This window comes from Hylobates moloch, unplaced genomic scaffold (assembly GCF_009828535.3).
Source record: "Hylobates moloch isolate HMO894 unplaced genomic scaffold, HMol_V3 SCAFFOLD_23, whole genome shotgun sequence".
Taxonomy (NCBI): Eukaryota; Metazoa; Chordata; class Mammalia; order Primates; family Hylobatidae; genus Hylobates; species Hylobates moloch.
The window spans coordinates 27,168,043-27,195,574 of NW_026652298.1; the positions used below are offsets into that span (position 1 = coordinate 27,168,043).

Sequence of the window (27,532 nt, forward strand, 5' to 3'; positions counted from 1 at the left end):
AGTCTCAAAACCAAGCACCTTAAGTATTTGGGAGCTGGCTGGGCACAATGGCTCATACATATAATCCCAGCACTCTGGGAGGCCAAGGCAGGAGGATGGCTTGACGTCAGGAGTTTGAGACCAGCCTGGGCCACAAAGTAAGATCCCATCCCAGTTAAAGTAAAAAAAAAAAAAAAAAAAAAAAAATTTTTAGACAAGGTCTTGCTGTGTCACCCAGGCTGGAGTGCACTGGTGAGATCACAGCTCACTGCAGCCTCAACCTCCCAGGCTCAACCAATCCCTCCCACCTCAGCCTCCTGAGCAGCTGGGATTATAGGCGTCTGCAATCATGCCCAGCTAATAACAAAAAATTTTAATGCAAAAAATTTTTTTTAATTACAAAAAATTTTTAAAAATCGTTGGGAGCTTCCTGGAAAAAGATCACAGCTCACTGCGGCCTCGACCTCCCAGGCTCAAGCTATCCTCCCACCTCAGCCTCCTGAATAGCTAGGACTAGGCACAATCATGCTTGGCAAACAAAAAAAAAAATTTTTTTTTAATTACAAAGAATTTTAAAAAATGGGAGCTTTCTGGAAAAATCACTAACCTACCAATTATCCAACTCTGCTCGTAGGAAGTAGGAAATCCACTTCTGGAATCCTTCACTCTTTGGTTTACCTTGTTAAACCTCTGCAGAATGGCAGGAAGTTTGATAAGGACTTGGTCTGGCTACAACAGACCCTGAGGAAACCAAAAGGACACTGACAGCACCCCCAGACTTCTCTATACTCCAACTAGGCTAAATATTGAAATGCAGACCTGCTTCTAGAATAGCAAACCAGACAGCCAAAAGCCAGAAGTAAAAACATAAAAGAAATGAGTTGCAAGCTTCTATTAAGTTGTAGCTATGAATATACTGTGTACAGTGACAACTTGGTAGGAGTTAAATTATGTGGCCTTCTAGGCATTATTTTTAAAAATAAACTACAAAGAATACCTATGTTTTTACTTAAGCACAAAAGGATCCCTCCCTGTAATTAACATAAAAGCTAGCCGGGCGCGGTGGCTCCAGCCTGTAATCCCAGCACTTTGGGAGGCTGAGGCGGGCGGATCACGAGGTCAGGAGATCGAGACCATCCTGGCTAACATGGTGAAACCCCGTCTCTACTAAAAACACAAAAAATTAGCCGGGCGTGTTGGCGGGCGCCTGTATTCCCAGCTACTCGGGAGGCTGAGGCAGGAGAATGGCGTGAACCCAGGAGGTGGAGGTTACGGTGAGCCGAGATCGTGCCACTGCACTCCAGCCTGGGGGACAGAGAAAGACTCCGTCTCAAAAAAAAAAAAAAACAAACAAACAAACAAAAAAAAACATAAAAGCGGAAAGGCCAAGTTCTTTGCCCTAGGCTTTCAATAATTTTTTTTTTTTTTTTTTTGAGACCAAGTCTCATTCTGTCACCCAGTGGTGCGATCTCAGCTCACTGCAACCTCTGCCTCCCAGATTCAAGCAATTTTCCTGCATAAGCCTCTCGAGTAGCTGGGATTACAGGTGCCCACCACCATTCCCGGCTAATTTTTGTATTTTTAGTAGAGATGGGGTTTCACCACGTTGGCCAGGCTGGTCTTGAATTCCTGACCTTAGGTGATCCACCCATCTCAGTCTCCCAAAGTGTCAAGATTCTCTTAAACCCCAAGAAACAAACCAAAAAAAAAAAAAAAAAAAAAAAAGGTGGCAGTTTTTTTCTTTTCTGAGACAACATCGTGCCCAGAATGGAGTGCAGTGTTGCAATTCAGCTCACTCAGCCTCAACTTCCCAGGTTCAAGCAATCCTCCCACCTCTCTGCCTCCTGAGTAGCTGGACCACCAGTGTGCACCACCAGGCCTAGCTAATTTTTACATTTTGTAGAGGCCAAGTTGGGGCAGGGGGTTTCACCATGTTGCCCGGGCGGTGTCAAACTCCTGAGCTCAAGTGATCCTCCCACCTTGGCCTCCCAAAGCACTGGGATTACAGGTATAAGACATTGCACCTGGCCAAAAGAGAAGGCAGTTTCCAAGTGCTCCTCAGTTTTTTCGAGTTAAGGAAAAAACACAGATATCACCCTAATTTCCCAAATTTCCTAGAAGAAAAATGGCAAAAAGAAAGAGACATACATAGGGTTTAGAGCAGGGCTTCGAGTCAGAGCTCTGAGTGTCTGGCAGTAACTCCCACAGGAAGCTCTAATGATTCCCAGGGATGCTAAACGAGCAGCCACACCTAAAACTCACCACATTGCTATGAAAGGGGCCAGACGCGTTGGCTCATGCCTGTAATCCCAAAACTTTGGGAGGCCAACCTGGGAGGATCACTTGAGGCCAGGAGTTTAAGACCAGCCTGGGCAACACAGCAATACTACCATTACTACAAAAAATGAAATTATCAGCCAGGCATGGTGGCGCACACCTGTGGTCCAAGATCCTCAGGAAGCTAAGGTGGGAGGATCGCTTGAGCCCAGGAGTACGAGGCTGCAGTGAGTTGTGATTGTACCACTACACTCCAGCCTGGGCAACAGAGCAAGACCCTGTCTCTTAAAAAAAGAAAAAAAGAAGAGAGGGAAGGAACTAGATCAACCCCGTCTTCACACATCCTGAAAGACAGGCAGGAAGGCATCAAACGCCAGTAAAGTATGGTCTTACCCCGACTTTCCGCAGTAGGTCTCCCACAATGTTGAGGGCTGATATCCGGGCCGCAGGTGTGAGGGGGGTCCCCCCGGTGGAGTCGTCCAGGCCTGGGTGTGCGAAGGGAAGAGCATATAATTCACCAACCTATAGTCATGTCTGTGCACTAATATCTCTAGATCCAAAACCACAGGACAGGAGGGACGCTGACGCCTTTCCTCGGATCCCAAAAGCTACCCTATTTCTTTCCGTAGTTAACCGCATCACACACCCAAAGCCCATATGACAACCAATTTTTCAAGTCCTTGTGATGACTGCAACAAGTATTTATTTTTACATGTTAGTCTTTAAAAAAAAATTTTTTTTTCTTTAGACGTTGTCTTGCTCCGTCACCCAGACTGGAGTGCAGTGATGTGATCTCGGCTCACTACAACCGCCACGCCTCCCAGGTTCAATCAAGTGATTCTCCTGCCTTGGCATCTTGAGTAGCTGGGATTACAGCCATGTGCCACCACACCTGGCTAATTTTTGTATTTTTAGTAGAGACAGAGTTTCACCACGTTGTCCAGGCTGGTCTCGAACTCCTGACCTCAAATGATCTGCCCACCTTGGCCTCCAAAGGTGCTGGGATTACAGGCATGAACCACCATGCCTAGCCTTTAAAAAAATTTTTTTTTAATAGAGACAGGGTCTCACTATGTTGCCCAGGCTGATCATGAACTCCTGGTCTCAAGCAATCCTCCCACCTCAGCTGCCCAAAGGGCTGGTATTTACAGGCATGAGCCACCGTGCCCAGCCACGTTAGTCTTTTTAAACAAACCCAAAACAAATCCTTCTGAAATTGTAGAAAATCCATGTAGTTAATTAACATAATGACATCTGTGATAGACACAAGAACTACAGACAGGATGATCCAGCTTTACAACGGTCCAGCTCTGCAGAGCCTCTCTTCTCCAAGTGGGGTCCATGCACCAGGAGCACGTGAGAACTGTTAGAAATGCAGAATCTCAAGGCTGGGCGCGGTGGCTCACGCCTGTAATCCCAGCACTTTGGGAGGCCGAGGAGGGCGGATCACGAGGTCAGGAGATCGAGACCATCCTGGCTAACACAGTGAAACCCCGTCTCTACCAAAAAAAAAAATACAAAAAATTAGCCGGGCATGGTGGTGGGTGCCTGTAGTCCCAGCTACTCGGGAGGCTGAGGCAGGAGAATGGCTTGAACCCGGGAGGTGGAGCTTGCAGCAAGCCGAGATTGTGCCACTGCACTCCAGCCTGGGAGACAGAGCAAGACTCCATCTCAAAAAAAAAAAAAAAAAAAAAAAGAAATGCAGAATCTGTAGGCCAGGCACAGTAGCTCACACCTGTAATCCCAGTGCTTTCGGAGGCCAAGGCAGCAATCAGCTGAGGTCAGGAGTTCAAGACCAGCCTGGCCAACATGCCAAAATCTTGTCTCTACTAAAAATACAAAATTAGCTGGGCATGGTAACAGGTGCCTGTAATCCCAGCTACTCGGGAGGCTGAGGCATGAGAATCGCTTGAATCCAGGAGGCAGAGGCTGAAGTGAGTCAAGATCATGCCACTGCACTCCAGCCTGGCCGACAGAGAAAGACTCAGTCTCCAAAAAAAAAAAAAAAAATTTCAGGCCCCACCCAAGACCCACTTGATCTGAGGTATATTCTACCAAGATCTCCAGGTGAGCTACATGCATATAAAAGTATGGAACATAGCCAGGCATGGAGTTGCATACCTCTAGTCCCAGCTACTCAGGAGGCTGAGGCAGGAGGATCACTGGAGCCCAGGAGTTGGAGGCTGCAGTGAGCTATGATTGCACACTCCAGCCTGGGCCACAGACCAAGACTATGTCTCTAAAAAAATGGAATAAATGCAAATAAATAAAGGCAAAATGCCTCTAGGCTGGGGCCAGCCACAGTGGCTCACACCTGTAATACCACCACTTTCAGACGCTGAGGCAGGCGGATCACCTGAGGTCAGGAGTTTGAGACCAGCCCAGCCAACATGGTAAAACCTCGTCTCTATTAAAAATACAAGATTAGCCAGGCATGGTGGTGGGTGCCTGTAATCCAAGCTTACTCGGGAGGCTGAGGCAGGAGAATCACTTGAACCCGGGAGGAGGGGGTTGCAGTGAGCCAAGATCACACTATTGCAATCCAGCCTGGGCAATAGAGCAAAACTCCAACTCAACAAAACTAAACAAAAGGGCTCTCTACACTGGGATTCTAGAAGTCTCACTGGTCTCTTCATGCCCAGGGGACAAGCTAAGGGATAAGGCAGTAGATGGTAGGGTAAGCCCTGGGGCCTGCCTGCCTGGGTCTGAATCCCAAACCATCTGCCATTCAATTGCTTCATGACTCTGCTTAACTCAGGGCCTCACTTTCATCAAATGCGGACAGCACCTGCATCCTGGGCCCGCGGCGAAGGCTGCAGGGTGGCCAGCACACACTGAGCACCCCTTAACTGTTATTAATATCTGCTGTAAAAGGCCTGATCGGAAGCAGTTGGCAGAGGGGCTGGGGTGAGAACCCAGATTCTTTTTTTCTGCCCACGCAGCACAGGTTACACTGAGTCTAGCTCTCGGTGGATGTATTACGAAACCCACAGAATGCTTTTTACTTTTTTGTATTTGGTCAGTGACATTTCAAATTTGGGAGGTTTTATATTCAAAAAGAGGATTTTTGGCCAGGTGCAGTGGCTCACGCCCGTAATCCCGGCACTTTGCGATCAGCCAAGGCGGGTGGATCACTTGAGTCCAGGAATTTGATACCAGCCTGGGCGACATGGCAAGACTGTCTCTCCAACTAAAATACAAAAGTTAGCCAGATGTGGTGGTGCGTGCCTTTAGTCCCAGCTACTCCGGAGGATGAGGTGGGAGAATCACTTGAGCCCAGGATGCAAAGGTTGCAGTGAGCCAAGATCACGTCACTGCACTCCAGCCTGGGCAACAGAGTGAGATCCTGTCTCAAAAAACAACAAAAAAGGAGGATTTCTGGCTTTGAAGAATGGAAAAAGCTGCAGATGAAGGGCCATTCCTTGTAGCTGCAGAATGGCAGCCACTCCCTCTGGGTGGGGTTTCCATTTCCCATTTCATCAGACTCCACTACTGCCTCACACCCGGTCCTCACTGATCTCAATGCCCATCCCCAGGAACATCCCAGTCTACTCGCTGCTCAAAGCCTGAGAGCAAATCAGGCTCTGAGCCTGCTGCAAGTCATCACAGCCCCAAGACCCACCCCAGATTCTTACCCAGAAACGCTTTGTGAACTGAGAAAATCCAATTCCCACTCCCCTTACCACGTCTGAAGCTCCCAGGTGTGTTTAAACTTGAGCTGGGTCCTCGGTGAGTGATGGGCGTGGACGGCACGGAGCCCGTGGCCTGCACAGCTGTGTCTGTCCTCTCAGCTTCCACTGAGCTGGGCATGGGGGTCCTGGGTTTCTCCTGCTTCTGCTGCACGGCCAGTTCCTGCCGCAAATCTGTGCCAGGAAAAGGATTCAGGAATTCAAGTCCTCGGCCAGGCGCAGTGGCTCGTGTTTATAATGCCAGCACTTTGGGAGGCCAAGGCAGGTGGATCACCTGAGGTCAGAAGCTCGAGACCACCCTGACCAACATGGTGAAACCTCATCTCTATTGAAAATATAAAAATTAGCCCGGCATGGTGGCGGGCACCTGTAATCTCAGCTACTCAGGAGGATGAGGCATGAGAATCATTTGAACCTGGGAGGCCAGGGTGGCAGTGAGCTGAGATTGCTCCAGTGCACTCCAGTCTGGGTGACAAGAGCAAGACTCCATCTCAAAAAACAAAAAGGGAATTTAAGTCCTTGCTTAAAGTTGGTGGGATGCAGGTAGAGAGGTTCAACAGTAGACACTGCTCAGAAAAAAGACCTACTGGGGTGAAACACTCCAGCTAGAAACCCCAAATAAAGGGAAACCCACAGGACCTTGCCTAGCAGACTTGGAACTCTACAGGATTTTTCTCTTGACTAACAAAATGGTTTCAAATTTTTAAAAAGCTATGACAGTGACACACTAATGCTTTTATTATTGAAAAAACAATTCCAACATAGCAGCGTATTTAGAATACTAAATGAAAGTATGCCCGGGAGCAGTGGCTCATGCCTGTAATCCCAACACTTTGGGAGGCTGAGGTCCAAGAATCACATTAATCCGGGAGGTCGAGGCTGCAGTGAACCCTCATTGTGCCACTCCAGCCTTGGCGACAGAATGAGACCTCTGGCTCAAAAAAAAAAAAAAAAAAAAAAAAGAAGAGGCCGGACACAGTAAGCCCAGCACTCTGAGAGGTCGAGGTGGGAGGATCGCTTGAGGTCAGGACTTTAGAGGCCAACATGGCAAAACCCCATCTCTATTAAAAATACAAGATATTAGCCATGGATGGTGGCGTGCATCTGTAGTCCCAGCTGCTTGGGAGGCTGAGGCAGGACAATCGCTTGAGCCCGGGGGATCGAGATTGCAGTGAGCTGAGATCACACCACTGTACTCCAGCCTATGTGACAGAGCGAGACTGTCTCAAAAATAAAGTATGCTTTCCAGACTAACCCCAAACGCTCCTCCTCACTCATAATCACCATAACATGTGAAAGGGCTTTTCAACCATTGTTCTCTGAATTTTTTTTTTGAGATGGAGTTTCACTCTCTTGCCTAGGCTGGAGTTTAATGGCACAGTCTCGGCTCACTGCAACCTCTGCCTCCCAGGTTCAAGTGATTCTCTCGACTCAGTCTCCCAAGTAGCTGGGATTACAGGCACACACCACCATGCCCGGCTAATTTTTTTTTTTTTGTATTCAACAGAGACGGGGTTTCACCATGTTGTCCAGGCTCTTCTCGAACTCCTGACCTCACGTGATCCACCCACCTTGGCCTCCCAAAGCGCTGGGATTACAGGTGTGAGCCACTGCACCCAGCTGTTCTCTCCATTTTCAAACATAAACTTTATACATACGTATGTATCTATTGAGCATAAAATAGGAAAATTTTTTATTCAAAAAGCATTACTGGAAACATACAATATATTGTCCTGTGTATGACTTACTCTCCCCCCTTCAGTGGTACGTCTTGGCAATGTTCTTTGTGTAGAGACAGGGTCTGACTCAGTCACCCAGGCTGGAGTGCGGTGGCACAATCATAGCTCAATGTAACCTTGAACTCCTGGGCTCAAGTCATCCTCCCACTTCAGCCTTCTAAGTAGCTGGGACTACAGACATATGCCACCAGGCCGAGCTAATTTTTACACTTTTCATTTTTGTTAGAGATGGGGTCTCACTATGTTGTCCAGGCTCATCTTGAACTCCTAGGCTCAAGCAATCCTCTCGCGTCCGTCTCTCAAAGCACGGAGATTACAGGCATCAGCCACTGTGCCTAGCCTTGGCAATCTTTCTACCACAACATTTCTATCTATTGTTCATTTTAACAATTATTTAACTTTTCACAAAATAAATCTATGTACTTCATTTAACCACTTCATTACTGATGGGCATCTAGGAACAACTACTTTATTAAACTTAGTAATTTTTACTTTTTAATCCCCCACCTACTGGTTACACATTAGAAAGCAAACTGACGTTATAAACAATTAATTGGGCCAGTAACGGTGACTCACCCCTGTAATCCCAGCACTTCGGGAGGCCGAGGTAGGCAGATCACCTGAGGTCAGGAGTTCAAGACCAGCCTGGCCAACATGGTGAAACCTCGCCTCTATTAAAAATATAAAAATTAGCCAGGCATGGTGGCGCACACCTGTAGTCCCAGCTACTCAGGAGGCTGAGGCAGGAGAATCGCTTGAACCTGGGAGGCGGAGGTTGCAGCGAGCAGAGATAGCACCACCACACTCCAGCCTGGACAACAGAGCAAGACGCCATCTCAAAAAAAAAAAAAAAAAAAGGATAAAAACAACTTCTTGGACAATCCACTAACAAATTTTTTTTTTTTTTTTTTGAGACAGTCTCACTCTGTCACCCAGGCTGGAGTGCAGTGGTGCAATTTTGGCTCACTGCAACTTCCATCTCCCAGGTTCAGGCAATTCTCATGCCTCAGCCTCCTGAGCAGCTGGGATTACAGGCACCCACCACCATGCCCTGCTAATGTTTTCTATTTTTAGTAGAGATGGGGTTTCTCTATGTTGTCCAGGCTGGTCTCGAACTCCTGAGCTCAGGTGATCCGCCTGCCTCAGCCTCCCAAAGTGCTGGGATTACAGGTGTGTACCACTGTGCCTGGCCAAATGCCTCATTACAGTATGAACATTCTACCTCTGGAAGTGCCAACTGCTAAAGGGCAAATGCTAACGAGGTTTCAAAGTTCTAAGCCAAATTTATCGGTTGCCATCAAGTCACAAAAATAATACGCTAGCTGGCAATTCCACCAGAAATTTCTCCCCACAAAATCTTTTCTTTTTAAGAGAAAGGGTCTCATTCTGTCACCCAGGCTGGAGTACATTGATGCCATCATAGCTCACTGCACGCTCCACCTCCTGGGCTCAAGCAATCATCCCACCTTGGCTTCCTGAGTAGCTGGGACTACAGGCACATGCCACCACACCCAGCTACTCTTTAAATGTTTTTGTAAAAATGGAGTCCCACCAGTCCCAGGCTGGTCTCGAACTCCTGGGCTCAAGAGATCCTTGGCCTCCCAAAGTGCTAGGATTACAGGTGTGAGCCACTGTGCCAGGCTCTCCCTACAAAACTCTTCTGTTCCTATTGAGCATCAGGGTGGTCTGCTGTGTTTGTGAATTACAGACCAGGAAGCATCTTTCTGGAAATAAATTCTGCTGCCCAGAGGCAGAAACCCAATACAAGGACTTCATCTGTGAACCCCAAAGCTATTTCTCTAAATACCCATAAGGGGCCCTGCCCTTACAGGGTTGGATGTCTGACTGTTCTCAGCTCCAGCCAGGGCCCAAGGCAAGAGTCTGCCCGGTGCAGTCCGACACCCTCTGACTAGACAGCCGGGGTGCAGAGCAGGGTGCAAGGTCCCTGTAAAGATAATGCTGGGAGAGGTTGTGGGACAAGATGTTGCTCAGGTAGGGAGACGGGACCATGCTGGTGAAGACACCAAGGCCTCCTGACCTCTGGCTTCATCCTTCAGTCTCTGAACAGATTCCAGGAGATTCTCTTTTTCATCAAGTTCACTTTCCAAGAAGGCATTTCTTTCGATGGCCTGATTCAAGCGCTGCTCAAAGTCTTCAAGAGACATGATCGTGGCGCTGGGGAAGAGAAAAGCAGAGTTATCCAAGAGGACAAACCGCGACATCCCTTCAGCACCGCGGATCCAGGAGGTGTGAAGGGTCAGACACACCTGGGCACAAGTCCAAGCCTCAAACTTCCTAGATGCCACAGAGCAGGCCGAGTCCCTTAACCCCCTGGGGCATGGGCTCTTCACCTGCAGAATGGGACTCATCATAGCTCTTGGGGCGCACAAGGCTGTTGTGAGGACTAAATAAGATGCTGCCCACACAGCAGTCAGCAATAAGCCAAAGCCCTATCAGGACTGCATGTGGCATTTGGTGGTTTGAGAAGAGCAGTACGCTCTGTCTTCTCTTGCAAGCTCGCAATGCCAACCAGCATTAAAAATAATCTAATATGACTGGGCATGGTGGCTCATGCCTGTAATCCCAGCACTTTGGGAGGCAGAGGCAGGTGGATGACCTGAGGTCAGGAGTTCAAGACCAGCCTGGCCAGCTTGGTCAAATGGCAAAACCCCGTCTCTACAAAAAATACAAAAATTGGCCAGTTGTAGTGTAATCAAATCCCAGCTACTTGGGAGGCTGAGATGGGAGAACTGCCAGGAAGCAGAGGTTGTAGTGAGCCGAGATTGAGCCACTGCACTCCAGCCTAGACAACAAAGTGAGACTCCATTTCAAAATAATAATAACCTAATAAACACATACAATAACATGATTTTTTTTTAAGACACAGGGTTTTGCTGTGTCTCTCAGGCCGAAGTGCAGTGGTACAATCAGAGCTCATTGCAATTTCAAACTCTTGGGCTCAAGCAATCCTCCCGCCTCAGCCTCCTGAGTTACTGAGATTACAGGCATGAGGCACTGCGCCGGGCATAAGATGCACTTAAACAGGTAGAAGAGATCATATTTAACCTCTCAGTGGAAGTTCAAAATGCCCAGTACCAGCCCAGCTGCCCTGCTCACAGCCACTTCTTGTGAAGGGCATAGACACTGTGGTAAAGGCACTGCCAAGTGCTGTAAGAAAACAATATGTTTTAATTCTTGGAAAACCACCTTCTCTGCACCTCAGTTTTCTCTCATGCAAAGCAAGGGTAGTAGATAACAGTACCTTCATGCAGGGTTGTGGTGGGGGAGGAGTGGCAAGAAGTCATACAGACCAGGCACGGTGGCTCACGCCTGTAATCCCAGCACTTTGGGAGGCTGAGGTGGGCAGATCACTTGAGGTCAGGAGTTCAAGACCAGCCTGGCCAACGTGGTGAAACCTCATCTCTACTAAAAATACAAAAATTAGCCAGGCATGATGTTGCACATGTGTAGTCCCAGCTGCTCGGGAGGGTGAGGCAGGAGAATCGCTTGAACCCATAAGGTGGATGTTGCAGTGAGCTGAGATCATACCACTGCACTCCAGCTTGGGCAACAGAGTGAGAATGTTTCCAAAAAAAAAAAAAAAAATCCTACAGGAAGCACGCAACAGATGTTTTACACATAAGCACACATCTATAAATGTCAGCAATTTTTATTATTGACGCTGTGTCTGTCCCCAGACCTTTCACATCCTGCTAACTCTATCCCACAGTGGTTAGAAGTACGTGTTTGGAGAGGAACCCAGGAGTTAACACCCAGCTCCTCCTCCACCTAGAACTCACTGAGTATCATTGGGCAACTTGATCTCCTTCATCCTCAGTTCCTTCAATCACCAAATTAATAACTGCACTGATTAATGGCTGCATCAGTTCATTTATTCAACATATCCTACTAGGTCTGGATGGAGTTATACGAGTACCTACCCTCACAGGGTCTTTAGAAGTAGTGGATAGGATAAAGTCACCACAGTAACAATTAAAAACAACAAAGGGACAGGCACGGTGGTTCATGCCTATAATCCCAGCACTTCGGGAGGCCGAGGTGGGAGGACCGCTTGAGGCCCAGGGTTTGAGACCAGCCTGGGTAATACAGAGGGACCCTGTCTCTACAAAAAGAAAAAAATTAGCCGTGCATGATGCGTGCCTGCAGTCCCAGCTACTCGGAGGCTGAGGTAAGAGGACTGCTTGAACCCAGGAATTCAAGGGTACAGTAAGCCATGATTATGCCACTGCACTCCAGCCTGGGTAACAGTGCCAGACCCTGTCTCAAAAACAAAAAACACACTACTACCAACAACAAAGGGATAATAATTTGGAGTACACTACCAGAAACAGTTAAAACAACACTAAAGTTGACATATCAAACAAAAAAGATAAAATATTCACATAATAATATGTAGAGTACAGAAAGCTTGCAGAAATGCAGACATACTGAGTATATAAAGAGGATGACCCAATATCACGCAGAAGTTAATTCTCTACAAGTTAAACTGATAAATTTAACACCGTCTTAATAGGTTTCTACTGGGGGAATAAATTGGACTGATTTGAAAGATCCTGTGACAATGAAACAAGAATGATCAGAAGAGCTCTGTAAAAGAGATCGGGGAACTAGCTCTACCAGAGAGTCAGAACACACTACTAAAAACCCTCCACAATGAAGAATCGTATGCTACTGGTTGTAAGAACAAAGGAACTAAAGGTCCAGAAATAGACAAGAGTTTAATTTATAATAAAAGTGGATCACAGATCATTGGCAGAAAGATGGCAGGTTCAGTTCTAGTTTTAGGGACCACTGGGTACCTACCAGGAAAAAATTATTAGATTCGTACCTCATACTGTACCCTAACACAAACTCCAACTGAATCGGAAATTGTAACTCATTATTTGGTCAAAATCTATTTTGCTTCTGGAATGCTAGGGAACTGGGGACCAGCTTCAGTGGCTTTTTTTTTTTTTTTTTTTTTTTTAGATGGAGTTTCACTCTTGTCACCCAGGCTGAAGGGCAGTGGTGCTCAACCAGGCGGAGTGCCACCTCCACCTCCCGGGTTCAAATGATTCTTCTGTCTCAGCCTCCCAAGTAGCTGGGATTACAGGCACACGCCACCACATCCTAATTTTTGTATTTTTAGTAGAGACAGCATTCCACCATGTTGGCCACGCTGGTCTCTAACTCCCAATCTCAGGTGATGCATCTGCTTCTGCCTCCCAAAGTGCTGGGATTATAGGTGTGGGCCACCACGCCTGGCCCTTCAGTGACATTTCTGAATTTCCCTGCAACCTCGACACCCTGGGTTTAAGTCATCCTTTCACCTTTTTTTTTTTTTTTTTGAGATGAAGTCTCACTGTTGCCCAGGCTGGAGCGCAATGGCACAATCTCAGCTCATTGCAACCTCCGCCTCTAGGATTCCAGCAATTCTCCTGCCTCAGCCTATCGAATAGCTGGGATTACAGGTGCCTGCCACCATGCCTGGCTAATTTTTGCATTTTTAGTACAGACAGGTTTTCACCATCTTTGTCAGGCTGGTCTCCAACTCCTAACCTCAGGTGATCCGCCTGCCTCGGCCTCCCAGTGCTGGGATTACAGGCATGAGCCAATGCACCCAGCGATCCTTTCACCTTCTTATCTCAACCTCCCGAGCAGTTGTGACCACAGGCACAAGCTACCATATCTGGCTAGTTTTTATATTTGTTTCTGGAGACAGGAGTCTATGTTGCCCAGGACGGCCTCAAACTCCTGGGCTCAAGCAATCCTCAAGCCTCAGCCTCCCAAAGTACTAAGATGACAGATTACAGGCATGAGCTATCTCACCTGGCATGAGTATTTACTTTCAAATAAAGGTCAGCAGGCTAGTTGTAAATGGAGTGAAAATTGCTTTATGTATTTTATATGTTGAAATTCTGTCAACTAATGTATAAAAGCATATTTAGTGCCTGTAATCCCAGCACTTTGGGAGGCTGAGGCGGGTGGATCACAAGGTCAGGAGATCCAGACCATCTTGGCTAACACGGTGAAACCCCATCTCTACTAAAAATACAAAAAAATTAGCCGGGCATGGTAGCGGGTGCCTGTTGTCCCAGGTACTAGGGAGGCTGAGGCAGGAGAATGGCATGAACCTGGGAGGCAGAGGTTGCAGTGAGCCGACATTGTGGCACTGCCCTCCAGCCTGGGCAACACAGCTAGACTCTATTTAAAAAAAAAAAAAAAAAAAAAGCATATTTAGTGTAACAGCAAAAGATTGCAATAATTTGTGACTATGAAAGCTGTTAATTTCATGTAGTTATTGAGAACCTTAAAATATTTGAATAGGGAAACAGATTTTCAGTAAATATGAATATTAAGAGATATACTATAGATAACTAAGAACATATCCTTTTTGAGCCAAAAAAATGCTTTAAAAGTCCATGGAATTGACTGGGCACAGTGGCTCACGCCTGTAATCCCAACACTTTGGCAAGCCGAGATGGGAAGATTGTTTGAGTCCAGGAGTTTGAGACCAGCCTGGGAAACACAGTATGACCCCATCTCTTTAAAACAAAATTTGTAAGTTGGATTGGGTGTGAGAGCTAACGGCTATAATCCCAGCACTTTGGGAGGCCGAGGTGGGTGGATCACTTCAGGTCAGGACCATGGTGAGACCCCATCTCTACTAAAAATAGAAAAATTAGCCGGGCATAATGGCGCATGCATGTAGTCCCAGCTACTTGAGAGGCTGAGGCAGAAAAATCATTTGAACCTGGGAGGGAGGCTGCAGTGAGCTGAGATCGCACCATTGCACTCCAGCCTGGGCTACAGGGCAAGACTCTGTCTCAAAAATAAATAAAATAAAATGAAAAATCTATGAAAAAGAGTAAAACTAGATTAAATCTATTTGAATTTTTGTAAAACTTTTTGGCATCTTAGTACTCATATGAAACAAAGTAACCTTTAGAAAATGTATTTTTTAGTTATTTCCAATTAGGTCCTGCACACTTTTCAAGGTTATTCTTATACAAAGTGCCTCTCCTCAGTTAAAAGTGAGTAGTTTTGTTTTAGGGACGTATAGAAGAAGGACCAAGAGAGCAATCAAACAGCTGATGGTGCTGAGAAACTCTTGTTCTTGGAGAAGACTGTCAAACGTTCTAAACATAACTATTAAACTTGCACAAAACTGTAACATTTTCAAGTCTTTAAAATAAAGCTTTGCAGCCTGGGCAACATGCAGAAACCCAGTCTTTACAAAGAATACACAAATTAGCCAGTCATAGTGGCACATGCCTGTAGTCCCAGCTGCTGGGGAGGCTGAGGTGATCCTGCCACTGCACTCCAGCAGGGGCGACAGAGAGAGACCTTGTCTCAAAACAAATATATAAAACTTTGGTGCCCTAGAACTTTATTGATTCTATAACAGTGAACTGGGCTTCTACCTCATCTGATTTTTAACACTAAACTATTCAGCATTTGGCCAAATTGTATTAACAAAAATAATGCATGTTTAAGGCCGGGCATGGTGGCTCACGCTTGTAATCTCAGCACTTTGGGAGGCCAAGGCAGGCAGATCACGAGGTCAGGAGATCGAGACCACGGTGAAACCCCGTCTCTACTAAAAATACAAAAAATTAGCCGGGCGTGGTGGCGGGCACCTGTAGTCCCAGCTACTCGGAGAGGCTGAGGCAGGAGAATGGCGTGAACCCAGGAGGCGGAGCTTGCAGTGAGCCGAGATTGCGCCACTGCACTCCAGCCTGGGCGACAGAGCGAGACTCCGTCTCAAAAAAAAAAAAAAAAAAAAAAAATGCATGTTTAGTACAAAAATAAAAATAGAAAAAGAAGAAAAAATAAAAATACTAGAAAAAAACACAGGCTAATTGCTTTATAAACCTTGGAGTGCACAAGGCCCTTCTAACTATGACTAAGAAATTAGACTACAAAAAAATCAAATACCAGCCTGGCCAACCTGGTGAAACCCCATCTCCACTAAAAATACAAAAATTAGCCAGGCGTGGTGGTGGGCGCCTATAATCCCAGCTACTCGGGAGGCTGAGGCACGAGAATCGCTTGAACCTGGGAGGCGGAGGTTGCAGTGAGCTGAGATCGTGCACCTGCACTCCAGCCTGGGCCATAGGGCAAGACTGACTCAAAACAAAACAAATAACTTCTGTACAATAAAATATACATCAGACAAAGCTGGAAACAAATGACAAACTCCCAACACTGTCCATTCATGTCACAGACAAATATATAAAAATCTCCTAGAAATCATGGAAAAAAAAAAAAACGAACAACCCAATTTTAAAATATGCCAAGGGCCGGGCATGGTGGCTCACGCCTATAATCCCAGCACTTTGGGAGGCCAAGGTGGGCAGATCACCTGAGGTCAGGAGTTCAAGATCAGCCTAACATGGCAAAACCTCATCTCTACTAAAAATACAAAATTAGCTGGGCGTGGTGGCGCATGCCTGTAATCCCAGCTACTGAGAAGGTTAAGGCAGGAGAATCGCTTGAACTTGGGAGGTGGAGGTTGCGGTGAGCCGAAATCGTGCCACAGCACTCTAGCCTGGGCAACAAGAGCAAAACTCCGTCTCAAAAAAATAATAATAAAAATAAAAATAAAAATTAGGCCAAGGTCAGCTGGGCATGGTGGCTTATGCCTGTAATCCCAGCACTTTGGAAGGCCGAGGCAGGCAGATCATCTGAGGTCGGGAGTTCACGATCAGCCTCACCAACATAGTGAAACCCCTTCTCTACTAGAAATACAAAAATTAGCCAGGCATGGTGGCAGGCACCTGTAATCCCAGCTACTTGGGAGGCTGATACAGGAGAATTGCTTAAACCCAGGAGGCGGAGGTTGTAGTGAGCTAAGATCACGCCATTGCACTCCAGCCTGGGTGACAGAGCAATACTCCATCTCAAAAAAATAAAGGCTAGCCAGGCACAGTGGCTCACCCCTGTAATCCCAACACTTTGGGAGGCCGAGGCGGGCAGATCACAAGGTCAGGAGTGTGAGGCCAGCCTGACCAACATGGTGAAACCTCATCTCTACTAAAAATACAAAAATTAGCCGAGCATGGTGGCACCCACCTGTAATCCCAGCTACTCAAGAGGGTGAGGCAGGAGAAGTGCTTGAACCTGGGAGGCAGAGGTTGCAGTGAGCCGCGATCACGCCACTGCACCCCAGCCTGGGTGACAGAGCAAGACTCAGTCTCAAAAAAAAAAAAAAATTTTATATATAGATACATATATATATACACACACACACATATACACATATACACACACACATATATACATACATACACACACACATATATATGCACGCCAAGATCAACAGAGTTCCTAAAGAAGAAAGTCAAACAGCTCTTAAGCACATGACAATGAACTCAGAAATGCACTTATTTCTTACCTTTTCAATTAGCAGAAGTCTAAAGTTTGAAAACCACTCTATTAGTGAAGCTATTTGGAAAACAGGGACTCACATAGCTACTGAGAATGTAAACTTGTACAACCATATAAATAACTGAGCAATATCTATCAAAATGACATACGCGTATATCCTCTGACCTAGCAATTTCACTTCTGGGAATTTAGCCTACAGATATCCATCGTGCAAGGCTGTTCATTACCACAACGCTTATCACTGCAAAAGAACAGAAATACAACAGATATCCATCCATGGGGGACTAAATTACTACGGTATTATTCAATACCAACCATACAATAGAATATTATGTATTTGAAAAAAAAACAAAAGCAAAAACAAAGAATGTTCTGTCCTAATAAGGAACAATCTTCAAGCTCTATTGTTATGTGAAAAAGCAAGATGTACAACAGTGTGTGTAGAATGCTCTTCTGAGGAAGAAAAAAACATTGGGGGGTAATGTCTTTTTATTTGCTTGAATTATTAAAGAAACGCCAACCCCTTTGTATATTATTTTTGAACCGTGTGGATGTACTACTACCTCTTTGGGTAGACTGCATCATTGACCCTGATTCTTCACCCCTCCCTGTGTCCACACCCTTGCCATGGCCTCATTGTGGGTAGAAAGTACTTACCCACCCTTTGACTTAGCTTGGTCATTTGATTTGCTTTGATGAATGACATAGAGGTGGAAATGATGGTATGCCAGTGGTTTGCCAGAAGTCAGAATGTGGCTTTACATATGAAATCTATAGTATCTTATGCTATTGTATGTGAAGCCAGGGTAATCAAGTCATCAAGTCATGACGGTACTGGTATCATAACTCACAAATTGTACACTGAATGAAAATAGATAATCCAGAATTAGATCCCAAAATATATGTGAGTTTAACATGTGCGCTCAGTTCAATTCAGTGAAAAAAGACTGTTTGGCTGGGCTTGGTCACTCACACCTGTAATCCTAGCACTTTGGGAGGCCAAGGTGGGCAGACCGAGCCCAGGACTTTGAGACCAGCCTGGGCAACATGGAGAAACCCTGTATCTACAAAAAATACAAAAATGAGCCAGGTGTGGTGGCACATGCCTATAGTCCCAGCTACTCAGGAGGCTGAGGTGGGAGAATCACTTGCCCCAGGAGGTCAAGGCTCCAGTGAGCTGTAATTGCACCATGGCACTCGACTCTGGGCAATGGAGCGAGGCCCAGTCTCCAAAAAAAAAAAAGACAGTGTGTTTAATAGTGCTGGCACAACTGGGCTATCCACCTAAAGAAAATAAAATTGAACTTGTATCTTATACTAGATACAAAAATAAATTCACTGCAGATTAAAAAATAAGGATACAAAAAATTAAACAATTAAAAAATATTGCAAAAAAAAAAGAAAACACACATGAACAATCAAGATCCAAGGAGACTTCCCCAGTGAAGTCTGCAAAACTAGAAGATATTTTAAAAAAGACATAACTGATGACCTAAAAATGAAAAATATATGCATAAAAAATTTTTTTTCAAAAGAGAAAAAAGGAAATATTTGTATGGAAAATGATACCACAGACAAAGTCAACACACAAAACATTACCCTGGAAAAAATTATTTTCAATGAAGGAGAAAAGATTAGTAGTAAAAATATACTAAGGGCCAGGCACAGTGGCTCATGCCTGTAATCCCAGCACTTTGGGAAGCTGAGGCAGCTGCATCACTTGAGGTCAGGAGTTCGAGACCAGCCACTCCAACGTGGCAAAACTCCATCTCTACTAAAAATACAAAAATTAGCCAGGAGTGGTGGGGGGACGCCTGTAATCCCAGCTACTTGGGAGGCTGAGGCAGGAGAATCACTTGAAGCAGGAAGGCAGCAGTTGCAGTAACCTGAGATCACACCACCGCATTGCAGCTCCAGCCTAGGAGACAGAGCAAGACTCCAACTCAAAAAATATATATATGCAAAGAACTCCTACAGATTGACAAGAAAGGAATTTCCACTTCTGGTAATGACAAGGGAACCTGTATCAGATCAAACCTTGTATAAATTCTGAGTAAAATGTTTACAACAATGATCTGAGTGCATTGGCAGGAACTGGAAAATGCTTAGAAAAACAGAACAAGACTGGGTGAAGTCTCCATCTTTACAAGATTTTTGCCTAAAGCTCCAGGGATAGAAATCTATCACCATGGGGCCCCCCCCACATTCTGAATATAGTATCTTCCCACATCTCTGGCCTCCCCCGAACCACACGTGCACAGAGCAGACACAAAGCAGCCCAGTTACAGCTAAAAAAAAGCAAAGAGATTTCAGTTACTGCCCACCAAAGGGGAGACAGAATTTAGGCTGTAAGCTCAGCCAAGTAAACCACCTAAGAAAACCAAATAAATCAAGAACATAAAAGAATTCATCATCTCTGGCTGGGTATGGTGGCTCAAGCGCCTAATCACAGCACTTTCGGAGACTGAGGCAGGCGGATCACCTCAGGTCAGGAGTTTGAGACCAGATTGGCCAACACGGCGAAATTCCATCTCTACTAAAAATACAAAAATTAGCCAGGTGTGGTAACACACATCTGTAATCCCAGCTCCTCCAGAGGTTGAGGCAGGAGAATCACTTGAATCTGGGAGGTGGAAGCTACAGTGAGCAGAGATCACACCACTGCACTCCAGCCTGGGCGACAGAGCAAGACTGTCTTAAAAAAAAAAAAAAAAAAGAAAAGAAAAAACTAATAGTCTGTGGGAAACACCACTCACACTGCCTACAATACAACCCCAAAGTTACTGAATGTGTGGAGTATAAAGAAAATGTGACCCAGATGTTGAAAACTGCACAAAAGGACCTCAAAGCAGCTCTTACAATTATGCTCAAGGATGTCAAGAAACCTCAACAGAACAGAAATTATAAAAGAACAAACGCAAATCCTACATCTGAAAATATAATATATTGAAAATTCAACATTTCATCTGCTTTAATGGCAGATTGGAGAGAGAAGAGGGCATCTATCAACTTGAAACTGGATAAACAGAAATTATTCAATTTGAAAAACGAAGACAAAATAATTAGGGAAAAAAAAAAAGAGAGCCTTAGGAACCTGACAATATAAAAAGGTTATGTGTATAGACAGTGTCCCAGACGGACAGGAGAAAAAGAACGGGGCAGAAAAAAACTCTTTGAGGAGGCCGGTGCGGTGGCTCACGCCAGTAGTTCCAAAATTTGGGGAGGCTGAGGCAGGAGGATCACTTGCTCCCAGGAGTTTGAGGCTGCAAGGCACTATGATGGCACCACTGCCCTCCAGCCTGGGTAACAGAGCAAGACCCCTAAAAATAAATAAAAAAGAAAAAACATCTGTGCTTTTTTTGTTTTTTGCTTTTTTTTGTTTTTGAGACAGAGTCTCGCTCTGTCACCCAGGCTGGAGTGCAGTGGCGCGATCTCAGCTCACTGCACGCTTCGCCTTCCCGGTTCACGTCATTCTCCTGTCTCAGCCTCCCGCGTAGCTGGGACTACAGGTGCCCACCACCACGCCCGGCTAATTTTTTGTATTTTTAGTAGAGACGGGGTTTCACCGTGTTAGCCAGGATGGTCTCGATCTCCTGACCTCGTGATCTGCCCGCCTCAGCCTCCCAAAGCACTGGGATTACAGGCGTGAGCCACCGTGCCCAGCCACATCTGCGATTTCACGGTATATAATTCATGTATAAATTTTTTAAAAGTGTTCTTATCCAAAAAAAACTGCTTGGCTCAGAGTAATTTTTCTGTAAATGTTAGTCATTATCATTCTGCTAAACCACAGAACATCAGTTAACAATCACTGGGCTGGGCACAGTGGCTCACACCTGTAATCACAGCACTTTGGAGGCTGAGGAGTTTGAGACCAGCCTGGCCAACATGGCAAGACCCCATCCCTACTAAAGATACAAAAATTAGGGAGGTGTGGTGGCAGGTGCCTGTAATTCCAGCTACTCAGGAGCCTGAGGCATGAGAATTGCTTGAACCCAGGAGGCAGGGGTTGCAGTGAGCTGAAATCACACCACTGTACTCCAGCCTGGCGACAGAAACTCTCCGTCTCAAAAAAAAAAAAACAAAAAACTGTTCTTTGAACAAGCTTCCTTCCCACTAGGGGCTTAGCACAGGCTTGGTGTTCTGTCTGGAATGTTCTTGTCTCACACCCCTCCTGGGATCATGGCTACTCATTCCTCTGGTCTTAGCCTAAATAGCATTTCCCCTAGTAAGGCTCGCCTGATGCTCCCAGGCCAACAGCCAAATTAATATACCCTATTACACACCCCCACAGCACCCTGGGCTGCCAGCCTTGCTGCTGTAATGAAATTGCACTTCTTCGACTATTGTCCATTTCCTCCCGGGCACTAAAAGCTGGAAGGGCACTGGCTTTGTTCTGCTCACTGCTGAGTTCCCTATACTCAGCACAGGGCCCAGTACCCAGCTGCTGGGGACAAAAAGCAGAGAGGAGAGTCTCCCCCTCGTGCCTTCCCCTTACCCCCATACCGCTTGGCTCTTTCCAGGTCGTCGTTTGCTTGCTCCAGCTCTCTAATGTATTTCTGCAATTGGTCTTTAATGGCTTTGGTCTGCGCGAGGTCATCCTCCAAGGCTGAGATCTGCCGGTAGCCTTCAGAGTGCTGCACTTCAAACTTCTCCTGAAGGACAACACAGACACTGAGTGAATGACTTAAGACTTCCGAGAAGGCTAGATGCAGTAGCACACGTCCACCTGGAGTCACAGCTACTCGGGAGGCTAAACTGGGAGGACTGCCTGAGCCCAGGAGTTAGAGGCTGCAGTGAGCTATGACTGTAACACTCCACTCCAGCCTGGGCAACACAGCAAGACCCTGTGTCTTTTTTTTTTCTTTTGAGGCTGAGTCTCATTCTGTTGCCCAGGCTTGAGTGCAGTAGGGAGATCTTGGCTCACTGCAACCTCTGCCTCCCAGGTTCAAGCAATTCTCCTGCCTCAGGCTCCCGAGTGGCTGGGAATACAGCCACCTACCTACAATACTGGCTAATTTTTATATTTTTAGTAGAGATCGGGTTTCACCACACTGGCCAGGCCGGTCTTGAAGTCCTAACACCTCAAGTGATCTGCACACCTCGGCCTCCCAAAGTGCTGGGATTACAGGTGTGAGCCACCACACCTGGCCTGACCCTGTCTCTTTATGAAACTACTCCTCCCACTACACTCCCTGGGTGGGGCTCCAGGCTTTCTGTCCCACCCTCCCACCACAATCAGGAGACAAGCCAGGCTCAGTCAACAGAACCTTCTCTCCAAGTGACGTAACGTGGTGGGAACAGGCAGATGTCATTCAAAGCAGGCACAACGGACCAACTGTTTTAATTATGTCCTGAGTGCCTCTGCCCCCTGAGCACCTTGAATCTTGCCTACTCTCAACAGGGTTGAGATTCCTATAGCCCCCAACATTCTTCAGACAAATCATTCTACCCAAGGTGTCCACAGCCAAAGAAAGCCACATAAACCTCTCCAAGCCTCATCCACAGGGCAACATGGGCCTCCTTCACACACATTACCAGTGTATTACAAAGAAAGTCACCAGCCCGGCCCACAGAGACCTGGCCTCTACAAAAAATAAAAACTAGCAGGGCATGGTGGCTCTCGCCTGTAGTCCTAGCTACTCAGGAGGCTGAGGTGGGAGGACCATTTGAGCCTGAGAAGTCGGAGCCGCAGTGGGCTGTGAAGGCACCACTGCACTCCGGCCTGGGCAACTCCCTGCTGCCTCAGAAAGAAATCATAACGACGTCCATTGTTTGTGCCCACAACCATGGTTGGGCAGCATGAACTTGGTTTTAAAACAGCCGGCCATTCTGAATTTTTGATCCAGGACTCCCCGTTGTGACACAGAGAAAAAAGGAACACTTTGATCTCTAGGTTATTTAAAAACATAAAGACAGGCTGGGCGCAGTGTCTCACATCTGTAATCCCAGCACTTTGGGAGGCTGAGGCGGGCGGATCACCCGAGGTCAGAAGTTTGAGACCTGCATAGAAAACATGGTGAAACACGGTCTCTACTAAAAATACAAGAAAATTAGCCAGGCATGGTGGTGCGTGCCTATAATCCCAGCTACTCACAAGGCTGAGGCAGGAGAATCGCTTGAACACAGGAGGCGGAGGTTGCACCACTGCACTCCAGCCTGGGCAATAATAGCGAGACTCCATCTCAAAAAAAAAAAAAAACCCAGAAAAAGAAATAAAGAGGGAGAAAAGGAGGGGATAAAATGGGGGAGGGAGAGAGGAGAGAGGAAGGGAGAGAGAGGGAAGGAAAGGGCGAAAGAGAGATCTATGTTAATTACCAAAGGAACAGTCCAGCTGACTTCTCAATGATTCCCTGTTGCCAGCTACAGCAATAACATCCATTACATACTTATTCTGTGCCACCTCCAGGCTAAGTACACCACCTATGTTGGCTCATTAATCCCACTTCGGAGACATGAACACTGAGGCTCAGTTATCTAACTAGCCCAGAATCAACTGGTAGCAAATGACTGAGCCAAGATCAAACCCGAGCCTCCTGAGCAGGTGTCCTTAAGCAATTATGCTAACCAGCCCCAAACCAATTCAATCCAGATCACCTGCCCACTCCCGTGCTCTCTTGATTCTGTTCCAGCTCCGCTTCCAAATTACTTTCCTTCACCAAACACCCAGAGCCAGGTGTGGTGCCTCATGCCTGTAATCCCAGCACTTTCAGGTGGCAGAGGCAGGAGGATTGCTTGAGCCCAGGAGTTCTCGACCAGCCTGGGCAAGACTGCCGCTACAAAAAATTTGAAAACAGCCAGGCGTGGTGGCATGCACCTGTAGTCCTAGCTACTTGGGAGAGTGAGGCAAGAAGACTGCTCGAGACCAGGAGATTGAGGCTGCAGCGAGCTATGATCACGCCACTGCACTCCAGCCCAGGCCACAGAGTGAGACCACGACACTTAAAACGAGCAAAAAAAAAAAAAAAAACCCAAAATCACCAGCCTGGCAACATGGCGAAACCCCGTCTCTACTAAAAATACAAAAAATTAGCCAGGCATGGTGGCGGGCGTCTATAATCCCAGCTACTTGGGAAGCTGAGGCAGGTGAATCTCTTGAACCCGGGAGGCGAAGGTTGCAGTGAGCCCAGATCGTGCCATTGCACTCCAGCCTGGGCAACAAGAGCAAAACTCTCCGGCGGTGGCGGGGGACTGGGAGGGGGCGGGCAGGCAGGCACACTGACCAACTGTTTCAATTATGTGCCTCCCACCTCCCCGTCCCTTGAGCACCTAGAATCCTGCCCACTCCCAAACCTGGTTCCTACAGCCCCCAACAATCTTCAGACAAATCATTCTGCCCAATGTGTACACAGCCAAAGAAAGCCACATGGACCTCTCCAAGCCTCATCCACACATTATCACCGTATTACAAAGTCACCAGCCTGGCCCAGAGCCAGACTCGGTCTCTACAAAAAATAAAAATTAGCAGGGCATGGTGGCCTCGCCTGTAGTCCCAGTTACTCAGGAGGCTGAGATGGGAAGACCATTTGAGCCTGGGAGGTTGAAGCTGCAGTGAGCCGTGACTGCATCACTGCACTCCAACCCAGGCAACAGAGTGAGACCAGGCCGTCTCAAAAAACAAAACAAAACAAACAAAAAAGGAATCTCAATGACTTCTGTTGTTTGTGCCAACAATGGGAGAGCAGCATGTACTTGGTTTATACAACAGTCAACTATTCTGAATTTTTGATCCAGGACTCTCCGTTGTAGCATGGAGAAAAATAGAAGGAACATTCCAATCTCTGGGTTATTTAAAAACAAAGACAGGCCGGGAGCAGTGGCCCACGCCTGTAATCCCAGCAATTTGGGAGGCTGAGGAAGGTGGATCACCTGAGGTCAGGAGTTCGAAACCAGCCTGGACAACATGGTGAAACCTTGTCTCTACCAAAAATGCAAAAAAAATTAGCCAAGTGTGGTGGTGCGTGTCTATAATCCCAGCTACTCGGGAGGCTGAGTCAGGAGAATCGCTTGAACCCAGGAGGCGGAGGTTGCAGTGAGCAGAGTTTGTGCCACTGTTCTCTAGTCTGGGCGACGAACAAAACTCCGTCTCAAAACAAACAAAGAAACAAAAAATAAAGAAGGGAGGAGGAAGACGGAGGAAGGGAGGGGAAGAGTGGGGAAAGGAGAGTAGAGGGAGGGAGAAATGGAGAGAAAAGGAGAGAGATCTTGTTAATTACCAAAGGAACAGTCCAGCACACTTCTCAATGATTCCCTGTTGCCAGCTGCAGCAATAACATCCCTTACATGCTTATTCTGTGCCGGCCTCCAGACTAAGTACACTTCCTATGTTGTCTTGCTTAATTTCACTTCAGAGACATGAACACTGAGACTCAATTACTTAACTAGCCCAGAGTCAACCAGTAGCAAATGACTGAGCCAAGATCAAACCCCAGCCTCCTGAGCAGGTGTCCTTAAGCAATTATGCTAACCAGCCCTAAACCATTTCAATCCAGATCACCTGCCCACTCCCGTGCTCTCTCGATTCTGTTCCTGCTCCGCTTCCAAATTACTTTCCTTCACCAAACACCCAGAGCCAGGTGCAGTGCCTCATGCCTGTAATCCTGGCACTTCAGGTGGCAGAGGCACACTAGCCTAGGCAACGTAGGAAGACTCCGTCTCTACAGAAAATTTAAGAACAGCCAGGTGTGGTGGCATGCACCTGTAGTCCTAGCTATTTGGGAGGCTGAGGTGGGAGGACTGCTTGAGGCCAGGAGGTTGAGGCTCCAGTAAACTATGATCATGCCACTGCACTCTAGCCCAGGCCGATGCTTTTAAAAAAAAAAAAAAAAATCATCAGCCTGGGGCAACATGGCGAAACCAAAACACAAAAATTAGCCCGGCATAGTGGTGCACGGCTGTAGTTCCAGCTACTTGGGAGGCCAAGGCGGGCAGATCACTTGAGGTCAGGAGTTTGAAAACAGCCTGGCCAACACGGTGAAACCCCCATCTCTACCAAAATTACAAAAAATAGCTGGGTGTGGTGGCATGTGCCTGTGGTCCCAGCTACCCGGGAGGCAGGGGAATCACTTGAGCCTGGGAGGCGGAGGTTGCAGTGAGCCAAGATCGTGCCCCTGCACTCCAGCTTGGGTGACAGAGACCCCATCTCAAAAAAAATCAAAACCGAAAACACAAAACACCCATCCTAGATTCTACAAGCATGAGAGAAAACACTTCCCACAACAAAGGCGCAAGGTCTAATTTAAAAGTTAAAAATAAAAAAGGCCAACTCCTCTTTACTCAATCAAGTAAACAAAGGCGTTGCTAGAAAGTCCGGATGCACCCAGGAGGGTGATGTAATGGTGCCTAGGCCAGAGAGGTGTGGTGAGAGCCATTGTGCAAGAACACTCCAAAGAAAGAACAAACAGATGATTTACAGCGTTGGAAGGATGGGGAGGGCGGACCACATCCCCGCTGCCGCCCGCACCACCCTCCCCATTTCCTAGCTGTAAGCAAAGAAGTATCTGCACCCAGCAAGTAGAGGCAGACCAGGCCCTGTTCCCAGGCGTGGCTCTCATCGCCTCACACCCTTTATTTGGAAACATCTCCAAATAAAACAGGCTCTTAAGTCATTAACCTAAATTCAAACGCAGCCTCCAGGAGGACGCAGCAAGTGAGCTCCACTGCCTGCGTTAGCGATTCAGAGATCTCCTTGGAACCTGCGGACATGAAAACCTGTTGCTGAAATGTTGTGCTGCCATTTGGGGCTAATTCGAATAAGCTGTCAGCTGATGGGGGCATCAATAGATGCTCTGTTTGGTCCCTTAAAGGCTTTTTCATTCAACCCGTGATGAATAAGCCAGTTGTTAAGAAGTCCGGCCCAGCTGAATATATTTCTCTTAGGTGACTGACAAATACTTGCTGGTAGCAGGGTCTTCATTATTCCAAGGTACCGTGTTTCTTCGCTGTGCTGTGCGCTCTGAGTCTCTTGCATCTGACATGTGGTTGGAAATGAAGGAGTCTCTTGTAGATTCAAGGGTTGTCTTTTTGTTTTTTTTGAGATGGAGTCTTGCTCTGTCGCCAGGCTGCAGTACAGTGGCACCATCTCAGCTCACTGCAATCTCCGCCTCCTAGGTTCAAGCAATTCTCCTGCCTCAGCCTCCTGAGTAGCTGGGATTACAGGTGCGCACCACCACACCCAGCTAATTTCTTTTGGTAGAGCCGGAGTTTCACCATGTTAGCGAGGATGCTCTCGATCTCATGACCTCGTGATCTGCCTGCCTCGGTCTCCCAAAGTGCTGGCATTACAGGCATGAGCCACCACACCAGGCCCAAGGACTCAGTCTTAAAGCAGAGAATTACTTAGTAACTGCTTGATATTTTACTCAGGATCCATAGAGGGCCTGTTATCCTCTCCAAACTGCAGTTCATACCACTAAGCTTCCTCCTACCCAGCTTTTCAACCCAGAGTCCCCTTCAATT

The 27,532-nt window shown here is 46.8% G+C and overlaps 1 protein-coding gene across 3 annotated transcripts in view; it reads right to left on the reverse strand.

The window, feature by feature from the left end:
• The window catches only part of NDE1 (nudE neurodevelopment protein 1), a 61,075-nt gene that overhangs the window by 5,017 nt on the left and 28,526 nt on the right, over positions 1-27,532 (reverse strand). For all 3 annotated transcript variants that reach the window (XM_058433912.1, XM_058433911.1, XM_032145246.2), the window contains 4 exons: positions 21,581-21,729; positions 9,723-9,859; positions 5,940-6,119; positions 2,650-2,741 (listed from right to left, as the gene is read on the reverse strand). In XM_058433912.1, coding sequence (XP_058289895.1) covers positions 2,650-2,741; positions 5,940-6,119; positions 9,723-9,859; positions 21,581-21,729 — 558 coding nt within the window. The remainder of the gene's footprint in view (positions 1-2,649; positions 2,742-5,939; positions 6,120-9,722; positions 9,860-21,580; positions 21,730-27,532) is intronic.